Source organism: Protopterus annectens, chromosome 2.part1 (genome assembly GCF_019279795.1).
Source record: "Protopterus annectens isolate FY-2018-M chromosome 2.part1, PAN1.0, whole genome shotgun sequence".
In the NCBI taxonomy this organism is placed as follows: domain Eukaryota; kingdom Metazoa; phylum Chordata; order Ceratodontiformes; family Protopteridae; genus Protopterus; species Protopterus annectens.
The window spans coordinates 1,965,479,203-1,965,492,798 of NC_056729.1; the positions used below are offsets into that span (position 1 = coordinate 1,965,479,203).

General features: G+C 39.7%; 1 protein-coding gene across 1 annotated transcript in view; it reads right to left on the reverse strand.

Annotated features, from left to right (window-relative positions):
* Nucleotides 1-13,596, reverse strand: part of LOC122795075 (G2/mitotic-specific cyclin-B1-like) — an 81,866-nt gene that overhangs the window by 15,345 nt on the left and 52,925 nt on the right. The window contains exons 5-6 of the mRNA XM_044063649.1: nucleotides 11,159-11,395; nucleotides 3,041-3,184 (exon numbers count right to left, since the gene is read on the reverse strand). Coding sequence (XP_043919584.1) covers nucleotides 3,041-3,184; nucleotides 11,159-11,395 — 381 coding nt within the window. The remainder of the gene's footprint in view (nucleotides 1-3,040; nucleotides 3,185-11,158; nucleotides 11,396-13,596) is intronic.

The following is a 13,596-nucleotide window of genomic DNA, read 5'->3' on the forward strand; positions in this document are numbered from 1 at the left end:
CACTGACATCTAGAAACGAAAGTCCAAGATATAAACCAAGTTGCTCTTCCTGTCCTAACTTACAGTTTTGTAGTGATTGACTGACTCCAAAAGGTGCTGGGTAGTTTGGACAGGAAAACAAGAAGGATGCTTCATGCTCATCAAATGATTTATAAAAATCAGTGTATACCAAGACTATATATTCCCTGTTCTGAAGGAGATATGGGCCTCCTCGAAATTGACTACATGTATAGACCTGCAACAGTGGGACTGCATACATGTCTCCTGGCCTTACAAGACCCAAACATAGTGAAAGTTTTAAAACATGAGGAGAATAAGTCTAAGAAGACTTCCCTGCTTAGTTTAGCAGAAGCATATCGGCATCAAGCGAGAATGAAAATCAAACCAAAAGTAGATAAAAATCAGGCAGCAACTAAATGTGCCAAAAAACAAAAGAAGGAATATAAGGTGAGGTTCAGATAAGAAGGCAAGAAATGTGGAAAATGCATAAATATAGTTGCAAGTATAGAAAAGTCTTGAAATAACCTCATGTTGATCAGGATCAAATGCAGGAACGGTTAAGGAGAGATGAATTTAAACCAAAAGACGAAAGGTTAATATTGGTGGCTCAAGACATTGGACTACGTACACATTGGTTTGCAAAGTCTATTGAACATGTGGGAGAAACAGACAAATGTAGATTTTGTAAAACAGAATTGGAAGCAGTTACACATCTTGTTGCTGGTTGTGATATACTGATGGCAGAAGGACAGTATACTAAAAGGTATAATGTGACAAGATTGTTGCAATGGGGATTGTACAAACATTATAATACTGAAGTAACTGAAAAACACTGGAAACATGAGCCACAAAGCATCACAGAAAATGATGAAGTTTATATCAAATGGGATCATCCGTTACAAACAGTTCAAAAATACATGCGAGAAAACCAGATATAGTAGTCCATGAAAAGAAGACAAAAGTAGCATTGATCACTGAAATTGCTACACCCAGTGACTACAGTGTCTTACATACAGAGAGACACCAAGTCATAAAATATCAGGATTTGCAGGCAGAAATAAGGGCGGTGTGGAAGAAAGATATTGAGACAGTTCCAGTAGTAGTAGGACCAACTGGTCTTATAAAAAAAGAATTTACAATCATACTTAGATACGTTACTGATACATGTAACGCCATACGAATTGCAGGAGTCATTACTGGGCACATGGTGGGTGCTGAAAAGAACACTTCTGGCTAGCATCAAAGATTGAAACAATACTAATTTCATGAACTCTAATCATACTTTGACTTAGGAATGGGGTCCATTCCTGTCATGGTATTAGAAACCCAAAAGACTTGGAGAAATTAAACAAGTGAGAAATTCTGGTGGGCTAGCAGATGGCTGGTGGACATAATGATGGACAAGGGGCACTAGAAGGAATGCCAAAGAATGATGCAGATGGGTAAAAAAGATGCAACGCTCATGGCAGGAACTATGGGTACTCCTCCCCATCTCTAATTTCAGGGGCAAGCTGAACATTGGACTTGCCCCAAGGAAATTCTGGCCTTTACCTGACCTGTAAATGTGTGTCCTAGTGGCAGCACTCTAACATGTGACTGGGGCGGTGAAGAGAAGTCTCCCTTTGGTTTACACAGGACAAAGAATTTTCAGTCATCACTACCTTAGTGAAGCGGGCTAGCAACTTTTCCCACCTTTTGTGTCAAGTAGCCAGGATGAATCTTTAGCACCTATGGCGATTAAATAAAATGTCCTTCCACGGTTATACAAGCAATGCTGATACAGGTGTTGGCTGGTAATCTCATGGTCACAAGGTTAATTATCATACTTAAGTATAAGACCACAGACTTTACCTAGTACAGCAAAGATCAAAGTCCAAACTGTGAGTAGTAAAATGATTAGTAATCTACTGGGGTAAGCTTTCTTATGTAGCCAGAAAGTTGCATAAAGGCATGCACCAAAAGAACATGTAGGCATCCCCATATGTAGGATGTTTTAGGAAAAATACTATAGTATGACTGGTGAAGACACAATTTCTAACCAATGACCCATGAGGTACACAACATTAGATCAAAAAAGATCAGAAACATGCATTGCAAAAATAAATAAATAGTATGAAGAACTGTCCAACTATCTTGTAATCATTTTACATGAATTGCTAGTTGGTAAGTGTTCCTGCAGAAAAGAAAAAAGTGTATAAACTTCTAGCAAGTTAACTTAAACTACAAGATAAAGACCATTGCTTTGCAATGGATAACACGAGGAAGGAGGGTGTATCCCCCTCATTCTTTCTAAAAAGGCTGCAAACACAATATTTAGTCTCCCCAAAAAACTCAGTCAATAAAGGGGTCTGCTCTAAAGATTGCATTTCATTCTGTGCCAGGGGCTCTTCAAGCTCAGTTTGCATGAAAATCAGGCAGCCTCACTGCATCCTCTTTAGAAAAAGCTGTGGGGAGAAGTGTTGTATCATCTCATTATGTTTACAGAACTTCTGCTGGTGTCTTCAGGACTTACAGTCTAGCAGTGCATTTTATTCTGGGTCTGGACATGGGAATCTATCTAGGCCCTATATGCCAGGTTAAGCTTATGTTCATTGTTACCATGCAAACAGCTAATGATAGTGGCAAATTATTGATTCAAGGCCTGCTATAATACCTGCCACATTTCAAACTCAGGGCACGCTCTGTTCACAATAAAACAAAACTATCTAATTAGACACAGTTATATACCTCACACTTAAAATCTGCCTGTATTTTCCTTTTGGGGTGGGTGTCATTTGAAAGAGGTGTTATGGCATTAAAGCTCTATTACATGCACACTTAACCTTCCCTAATTAAGTTAGGCCATTATACTAGTAATCTTATCACCTACTAAAATCCCTTATGATTTTTAAAATATAGTTGTACATTAAATTTTGTTTCAATATCTTTCTGAAAATGGTATGTTATAATGTTAAAGGTAATGTATTACTTATATACACTGCAAAATACAGCTTGTTAATACCTTCCATTATGAAAATATGTTAATGGGGGAAAAACTTACCCAGTGACCAGAACTGAAAACTTTCTGGGACAATCGAAAAGCAGCTGCTGCTACTGCAGAAGGGGGAAAATGTACCATGTCGTAATTCACCATAGCCAGCTCAATGAAATATTTTGATAAAACCAGTTGCTGATCATTTTGAAGCTAGTGGTTGAAAAAAAAGATATGAGAACTTCTTTATTTTTTTTTTACTATTTTCCCATACATTTTATTTTTAAATCAAATTATCAAAATGCTACTACAGAACAGTTAAAATACTCTACTTCACACACATGGCTCAGAGAAAAAGAAAGACTAACTGAGACGTGAGGTCCAAGCTTTAAACCTTCATAAAAGTGTGCACATGCTGTAGGGCTAGTCTTAACTAAAACATGCTCTGAAATATGCAGCAATATAACAGGGAGCTACATAATTCAGGTATTTTTTAAAGCTCAGAGGAAGGTCCTGCTTGCTCTTTAGTCCAGCATCACGACAGTGGAAGACCTTGAAACCAATCTGAATTTTCATTAATTTGTGAAGGAAGGATCAGAGAAGATTACTGGATCTGCCAATAGAAGTTAATGGCATGACATTTAGGATAGCTACATGTAATGGAGAAGTGGGACCTCATGACATGAAGTCAAGTTCTTTAGCACTATATAAGGGCTTATCAGTGTAACAAAATAAGTCCAAGGCACATGAAAATGTCATAATAGCATATGACAGGATATCAAAAGTTTAAAATCAGATCACATCAATGTCCATGGCATTTACTATATCTTACTTTTTCTGAGACAGAGCGCTGACTGTAAGCCCAATATTTTAATTTTTATTTTAAAAGTTTTGTTGTAAATTACATGACCACAAACACTGAAATCATGTTCATGCTTCAAGACAGTCTCCAGCAATTACATTCTCTTCTCTTCTCTTCTCTCTCACTTCAGTCAGTTTCCACCACTCACTTTTCAGACAGCCATTTGTTCAAAGAGAAGAAAAAAATACATCATACAGGCAGGAATGCAAAAGGCACACAGTTAAAAGTCCTACATGTACTAAATCTCCCCTTTATAATCTACACCCTATTCTCTTAAGTTTTAGTGCTTTCAGTAAAAGAGGCAAAGCTCCTTTCTGAGTTAAACAGTCTCCAGATTCACTACTGCTTACAACAGGATATACTGGCACTTCTCAGAATGAATTAGTATTTATGCTGCTCATCTATCTTTAAGCACGGTCTTTTCTGAAACAGATTTAGTGGACATTATAACATTCACCAGTTATAAATGATACAGGTGGTGAAGATCCATGACCCTTCAACTTTAGATCACCCAAATAAAGGACTGAAAAGAGGATCCCAAGAAATACTGCATTACCAAGTTTATCATCTTAATAAGGATTCTTATGCTACTCTGCTCTATAGAACTCAGGATTCTTCCACTGCCACCATATTGCTGAGAATGTTCTTGTTTTGTCATCAATCAACAGACTTCCAAAATGATGCATCACTAAACAACTAATTCTAAGGCAACATTTTCCCCTAGATTGCACAATAGCAGTTACTTGTTCTACAATGAGTTTCCATAACACTTTGCTTACTGCATGAATGTTATGCAAGTGCCATAATTTATACTAGCTGCCATACTGATAACACTGAATCTGACCCGTCTTTGACCTGTGTTGAGCAACCTGTATCAGTAAATGGGTCTTAGCAGGACAGTACAATTGTGGGGTGGTATTCACCATAATGAAGTATAATTCTTTATATATGGGGATTAGGCACAGAGGGACATTCATTCCAATTTCTAAAGTTATCAGACATTCCCAGGGAAGACTATCCCACATCATCATACTCTTGAATGTTTTTCCATGAACAGTATGAGGAACAGAGCTTGCAGCCCAGCCAGAGGAAATTGCTTAGCCTGGACAGGTCTAAAACAGGCATTGCGGGTCCATCCTTTCCTGGTACCAAGAAATGTCTTCAGTAAAAACTCTTGCTTTGAAACATTGATATGGGTCCTCTGATTACATGTTCTAAATTGGGGGGAGGGGGGTTGAACTGATCTGGTTGTGCAGAAACTGGAAATATGCCTAGGAAAGGATGGAACTCCTTAAACTCTACTTTGTATTCTGCAAATACCCAAAACCTAACCTTAAAGATAGGTAAAATCACTTGTACTTGAATGAAATTCTCCCACACAGGATGTCAGAAGAAGGGCTAAATAAAGATCTTTGTATATCTTTTTTTAACCTCTACACCTGCCAACCAGCTAGCCTCTACCATGATTGCCCATTTATTCCTCTTTATTGGGGCGAGGGCCATTTACAGCTAGGATGTCATCCAGGCAGTAATGAGGGGATTTTCAGTTTGTGGCCCAATCTCCATCCCAGCAGCCAATGTGCATTCCGTGCACCTCAATGTTCACATTGCTATCCTGTGAAGTAATGACTCCAAGACTTCTTCATGCTGTACAGTCTTCTATTTTATACAAATCATATCTGAAATGTTCTGTTGTTATCTGTAGGCCTAAATCCTGAGTGAGCATTCTTCCTGTTCCTCCTCTTCTTCAGCAAATTCTTTGCATTCAGTTTGCAATGTAGCTGTGTATTGTCATACTCAAGCACTCACTATAGACATGAGACTATAGACTATGAGGTGCATGTGGTTTGTCAGTTAACAATGAAGGCATATTTGAATTTTTCCCATACACCTGTGGTACCCGTGAAAATTATGCATTCTGCTGTTGTCATAAAAGCACACTCTATGGCAAGTTCACAATCACGTGCATTGTTTTGTTCTGCCTTTAACATTTCCATGATCATTTGGTTATGTCTAAGTGTCCAGTAGTCCACAAGGTGCAGGCAGCTATAGTCTTAGTTTCACATTTAAATTTTCAGACATATTTCTACTTTTCATTGCTGAATTCTCCTCCCATTGTGATTATGCAACTTTTGGGGTGGCACATAAACTCTTATCCATGATTTTAGTGTTTTAATATTTCATAAGGTTTCACTGTAGTCACAACATTTCCTGAAATGAAATAGGCCAAATATTCAATTGTTTGAACATACCACACATTTGGCTCTATCTGATGTATGCCCATGGTATTAGTTTTCCTGCATCTTATAGCTAGTTACATTTCTGCATCTGGCCGTGGCTTGGAGTAAGTTATTCATGTTTCACAACTGTCAGTCTTCTCTAAATCAAGTATATTTTCAAGATCCATACTATTTGAGCTAAACAGCAATTTATTGCAGTTTGTCAGCAGTGGCATGCTATAATATCCTGTGGACCACTTCTGCTTCAGTCTGACCAATTTTCACTTAAATTCTTTGTGAATTTTATAACTCTCCCATTCATAAACTTGAACTCTTTGAGCTTTGTTTGTTGATTGTATTCAAAGATCTTCCTAAATTAAATTTACAAGACCCCGAGGATTCCATCAAAAAATGTCTGTATAATGAGAGGTTCATCTGAATATGGTGTGATGCCATCTTAGTTTCCTCTGTTAATGTCACTTACTCAGTTTGACGCAAACAGTCTTTTGCTCAATGAAATGCTCTTTTGCAAGCAGCATTCTTACTCCACCAGACAAAGCCGTCTGTCGAATGAAAACCAGACAAAGGTTCCTTTTTGAATAGTTTTTCTGAAGAGTGGCAACAACATGCTTTACTTGAATGCCTCTGCTATCACTCAGTTTTTTTAACAGGTATATGCTTTACAGCAGAATTCACACAGGCAAAATTCAGACTTGAATATGCATTTAGTGTAAACTGTTTCTCCTTGGCACTCAAACAAACAGAAGCTAACAATTAAAGGCCACCGCTGCATCATGAAAAATCTTATCATCATCTTCTTTCGGCTGTTCCCATTAGGGGTCGCCACAGTGGATCTTCTGTTTCCATTTCTTCCTGTCCTCTGCATCATGATCTTTCACATCAACCACCTGCATGTCCTCTCTCATCACATCCATAAACCTTATCTTAGGCCTTCCTCTTTTCCTCTTACCTGGCAGCTCCATCCTTAGCATCCTTTTCCCAATATACCCAGCATCCCTCCTCAGCACATGTCCAAACCAACACAATCTCACCTCTCTTGCTTTGTCTCCAAACTGTCCAACCTGAGCTGACCCTCTAATATACTGATTCCTAATCCTGTCCATCCTAGTCACACCCAGTGCAAATCTTAACATCTTTAACTCTGCCACATCCAGCTCTGACCCCCGCCTTTTCGTTAATGCCATCGTCTCCAACCTATATAACATAGCTGGTCTCACTACCCTCTTGTAGACCTTCCCTTTCACTCTTACTGGTACCCGTCTGTCACAAATCACTCCTGACACTCTTCTCCACCCATTCCACCCTGCCTGTACTCTCTTCTTCACCTCTCTTCCACACTCACCATTACTCTGAACTGTTGATCCCAAGTACTTAAACTCATCCACCTTTACCAACTCTACTCCCTGCATCCTCACCATTCCTCTACTCTGCCTCACATTTACACACATATATTCTGTTTTAGCCCTGCTGACCTTCATTCCTCTCCTCTCTAAAGCATATCACCACCTCTCCAGGGTCTCCTCAACCTGGTCCCTACTCTCACTACATATCACAATGTCATCTGCAAACATCATAGTCCATGGGGCCTCCTGTCTGATCTCATCTGTCAACCTGTCCATCACCACTGCAAATAAGAAAGGGCTCAGAGTTGATCCTTGATGTAATCCCACCTCCGCCTTAAACGTATCTGTCACTCCCACCACAGTCCTCACCAATGTCACACTACCCTCGTACATATCCTGTACCACTCTTACATACTTCTCGGACCACTCCCGACTTCCTCATACAATACCACAACTCCTCTCTAGGCACCCTGTCATATACTTTCTCTAAGTCCACAAAGACCACAATGCAACTCCTTCTGACCTACTCTGTATTTCTCCAACAACACTCTCAGAGCAAATATTGCATCTGTAGTGCTCTTTCCTGGCATGAAACCATACTGCTGATCACTAATCATCACCTCCCTTCTTAACCTAGATTCCACTACTCTTTCCCATAACTTCAAACTGTGAATGATCAGTTTTATCCCTCTGTAGTTACTGCAGCTCTGCACATCACCCTTATTCTTAAAGATAGGTACCAAAACACTTTTTCTCCACTCCTCAGGCATCTTCTGACTTTCCAAAATTTCATTAAACAATCTGGTTAAAAATTCCACTGCCATTTCACCTAAGCACCTCCATGCTTCCACTGGTATGTCATCTGAGCCAACATCCTTTCCATTCTTCATCCTCTTCATAGCTGACCTTACTTCCTCCTTGCTAATCTGTTTCACTTCCTGATTCACTATCCCCACATCATACAACCTTCTTTCTCTCTCATTCTCTTCATTCATCAGCCCTTCAAAGTACTCTTTCCATCTACTCAACACACACTTCTCACTTGTGAGTACGTTTCCCTCACTATTCTTTATCACCCTTACCTGCTGCACATCTTTCCCAGCTCTGTCCCTTTGTCTAGCCAATCAGTACAGGTTCTTTTTCTCCCTCTTTAGTATCCTCTCTCTCATACAACTCTCCATATGCCTTATCCTTAGCCTTCGCCACCTCTCTCTTTGCCATGCGTCTCAACTCCTTATACTCAGGTCTACTTTCTTCATCTCTTTGACAATTCCACTTCTTCTTCGCCAGCCTCTTCCTCTGTATACTCTCCTGTACTTCCTCATTCCACCACCAGGTCTCCTTGTCCTCCTTCCTCTGTCCAGATGTCACACCAAGCACCTTTCTGCCAGTCTCCCTTACTAGCTCTGCTGTAGTTACCCAGCTATTTGGTAACTCTTCACTGCCTCCCAGTGCCTGTCTTAACTCTTCCCTGAACTCCACCTCACAATCACCCTTTTTTAACTTCCACCATGTAATCCTTGGCACTGTTTTCACACTCCTCCTCCTCTTCTTGATCACCAACGTCATCCTACAGACCACCAATCTATTCTGCTTAACTAATAAATGAAAAAAGCGGAAAGCTCTCCAAAAGTATAAAAACAAATAAATGGGAGTGCAAAAGCACAGAGAGTGAAAACCTCCAACTTGGTCAACACAGCTTTAATATTCCACCAAAAACACACCAAAACCACACTGTCATTAACGCTTTTTAAAAATATATATGCGTTTTCGTCCTAACCACTGGACTTCATCAGATGTTATCTAAGCATAAACAAATCACTTTTATACATTAATTAAAAACCACAAACCAATAAAAACCTACAATTTGAAATCATTTGAAATCAATTGTAGGTTTTTATTGGTTTGTGGTTTTTAATTAATGTATAAAAGTGATTTGTTTATGCTTAGATAACATCTGATGAAGTCCAGTGGTTAGGACGAAAACGCATATATATTTTTAAAAAGCGTTAAGTGTGGTTTTGGTGTGTTTTTGGTGGAATATTAAAGCTGTGTTGACCAAGTCGGAGGTTTTCACTCTCTGTGCTTTTGCACTCCCATTTATTTGTTATTCTGCTTAACTACACTTTCCCCTGTCACCACTTTACAATCTCCATTCTCCTTCAGACTGGCCCTCCTACATAGGATATAATCCACCTGTGTGCATCTTCCTCCACTCTTGTACGTCACCCTATGCTCCTCCCTCTTCTTAAAATACATATTCACCATAGCCATGTCCATCCTTTTCGCAAAATCCACAATCATCTGACCTTCTGCAGTCCTCTCCTTAACACCATACCCACCCATCACTTCCTCATCCCCTCTGTTCACTTCACCAACATGCCCATTGAGGTCCGCTCCAATCACTAGTCTCTCACCCTTGGGTACACTCACCACCCCTTCATCCAACTCACTCCAAAATGTTTCTTTTTCATCCATCGCACACCCAACTTGTGGAGCATATGCACTAACAACATTCATCATTACACCATCATTTTCAAGCTTCATAAACATCACTCTATCAGACACTCTCTTCACCTCCAAAACACTCTTGGCATACTGTTCCTTTAGGATAACCCCTACCCCATTTCTCCTGCCATCCACACCATGATAGAACAATTTGAACCCGACTCCTATACACCTGGCCTTACTTCCCTTCCATCTGGTCTCTTGCATGCACAATATATCAACCTTCCTTCTCTCCATCATATCAGCTAGCTCTCTCCCTATACCAGTCATAGTGCCAACATTCAACGTTCCTACCCTCACTACTGCACTCCTAACCTTCCTCCTCTCTTCCTGCCTTCGGGCATGCCTTCCCCCTTCTCTTCTCCTTCGGCCAACACTAGCCCAATTTCCACCAGCACCCCGTTGGCTAACAGTAGCATGAAAAATCTTATCAAAAAGTTCATATACAATGACTGACATATCTGTTTAAACTCGGCAATATAACCTTTGATAGGAACAGTATAGTTTAGTGATGCTAGACTCAGGCATTGGCTTCCCATTAGGAACAATATATTCTGGAACATTATTAAAACATCCAACTAATCCATACCTATTGTATTGGTTTAGTTCATCTGCAGGTATTTCCAAAATTGGGTTTGTAGTTTAGCCTAAAACTGAATGGATGGCTGCCAGAGCTTGCCTTTACTATAGTAATACATCTGTAGCTTTCCAGCTCATTTTCCCAGCTGTCATATAGTGTTCATCAAAAAACTGGAGGTACTTTACAGTTATAAGCTATCCATTATAATCTATCGCATAATGCTTAACAAGAGATATTCAGTACAAAAAATGATTTTGATGAGAAGCTTTGAACTTCTCTGTAAACACCACAGCAACAATAAACTGAAAAAAACAGTCCATACTGGAAACATTCACCAACAAAAATATTCTCTCCCCCAGTTTACAGCCCTTACATTCATTTGCAGCCATAGTCCGGAGACTAAAAAACATTGAAGGGTCAGGCACACAAGATACAGTTAAAAATAACTTGTGACAAAGTTAATAATTGACAGCAGTATGATGATTTTTTGTAAAGAAAAATGTTTGCTTATTTAAAGCAGTTCAAAATCAACGTTCTTTAATAGGTTAAAAAATATACTACTTAGAAACTACTTTGTACATTCTTGCATTTCCTTTAATTACATGCAGTGACAGCCTGCCATAAGGAGAGACAAATATTTAAAACAGTACCTACCTTCACAATGTGGAAAACTCTATGCAAAAAGTCTATCGGAATTGGTCTGTTAAGCTTAAAGTCAAGTGTTTTTAAAATCTTCCATTCCATGTTGCTTATTTGTGACTTTGTGTAGAGATGACCTGTTACCCTGACAAAATCTTCTATGCTTGGTGAGTTTTGCATTTCATATTTTGCAGCAATAAACAAAGCTGTTATACCAACCAATTGTAGCATATGTTTTGGCACAGGATGAATCTAAAAATAAATCAATTTAAATAAGTACTTTACGATGTATCAAGTTAGCAGATCAAGTCTGAGTGCCACTACACTGTTCCACTCATCAAGTGTTGAGATTTCAGTTTTTAAGGAGCCTGAAGAAAAACAGTATCATATTGCAACTTGTCTAACAGAAGATTATGCAACTTGGGAATGTGCTTGCTAGTTCCCAAACCACTATAAAACTTCATCCTATGAAAATCTGATCAGAGCCATACCAAAGCCACACATCAACTAAGCCCATCCAAATAACCAAGCTTAAGCTGCCCAGTTATACTAGGGTATGAGAATCATAGCTGCCCAGCTATACCTGTCTTGGTCTATCAAGTCATTGTATAATGCAGCCCCTCCGTGAAAGTGACATGCATAATAGAAGTCTTCACCTCTTCTAATAGACAGTCTCAACCAACCCCATAAGCAACAATACTATTGGCATATTGCATCTCATCCTAGCAGGCTTTCCCTATGTTCAAGCTGTACATGCAACGGCAAGCCTTGTTTCAAGAAGTTTTCGGTCTCAAGAAGCAAACCAAAATCAAAGAAAAGCCACTCAATGAGGAATATCTCATTAAAGTGGATGTATGCATCCTGTCAGTATTGATACAGGCTACTATCCCCAATGTGATTATCCATTATCAGCTTTAGGATCCCCAGAAATCCCAAAGGCCACCTTCCACATATACCCCTCCTCACAGAGCTTAACAATGAATGTCATTCATATTCAGTTCAATCATTTTCTTTAGGTAGGTATTTAGTGAGTAATCATTTTAAGCCACACACAAACTGGAACAGTAACAGGCAAGGAAAAAGTCAAAGAAAGTTCAAGGAGAGGTTACAATAACATTAAAGTCTAACATTTTCTCCCATGACTGGGTTTTTCAGTAGTGATTCTTTCTTGTCAGAACTAATGCAGGGTTTGCACCTTCATAGGTACTGACATAGGTAACCTGAGACTTCCATGTAAGTACGTACAAAGTACAGTTGTGTACACTTATCATAAATGTAGATGTTCGAGTGTTTTCACTGTTGCAGTCCTAATATATGGGTTATCCGGCTCCCGGTAGCCCTCAGTCAGCTCGACTACCAGAGTCTTGTTATATGACGTCGGCTGCCATCGGTTGTAAACTGATGTCAGAACGTCAGGTATAAAGGGAGGCGGCCGACGCCATTTCCTCAGTTTTTCTTGCCTTAACTGTCAGGAGCCCCCAAAAGAAGGCCAAACCAGGAAGGGAACACCCTGGAAAAAAGCCATCCAAAAAATAACATAAGTAGTCTGTGCCTTAGGAAAAAAAGGGGGAATGGAGGGTGGGAACCAAGACTGCAACAGCGAATACACTTGAACATCTACATTTATGGCAAGTGTACATAACTGTACTATGTTTTTCGTGTTTCACTGTTGCAGTCCTAACATATGGGTTGATTCCCAAAGCCCAGGAAGAGAACAAAAGGGTGGAGGAAGAATCACAGATTAAGGATTGGTAAGGAGGCCTTGCAAAACTGCAGAGGCAAAACCAGCCCTAGACTTAGAAAACAAAGATAGGTTGTAATGCTTTATGAAAGTATGGACAGAAGACCAAGTGACTGCTTCTAGACTGTCTTTAGTAGGCACACCTCTCAAAAAAGCTGCAGAGGTAGAGGCTGCTCTAGTAGAATGGGTCCCAATACCCTTAGGGGGAACCTTCCCATGCTGCAGGTAACAAAAATTAATACAATGAGCAATCCATTTGCAGATGATTTGTTTGGAAATAGCTTTACCCTGAGCCCCAGGAGCAAAACTAACCAACAACTGCTGAGACTTCCGAAAGGGTTAAGTCCTATTTAAGTAAAATCCCAACTGTCTGTGCACATCAAGAGAGTGCAGAATCCTTTCCCCTTTATTCTGGGGGTTATTGAAGAATGTAGACAGGTGAATAGACTGGTTAAGTGTCAGGCTGGAAACCACCTTAAACATAAAGGAGGGATTAGTTCTCAGAGAAACCCAGTCTGTATGAAAAATAATGAAAGGTTCTACTGCCATTAAGGCTTGCAGCTCCGAAACCCTTCTGGCGGAAGTAATAGCCAAAAGAAAAGCAGTCTTCCATGAAAGGAACTTTAAGTCTCCAGAGGCAGCAGGCTGAAAGGGAGGAAGAGTAAACTTCTCCAGGGCAAAATTAAGATCCCAAGCAGGAGGAGGAGGTCTT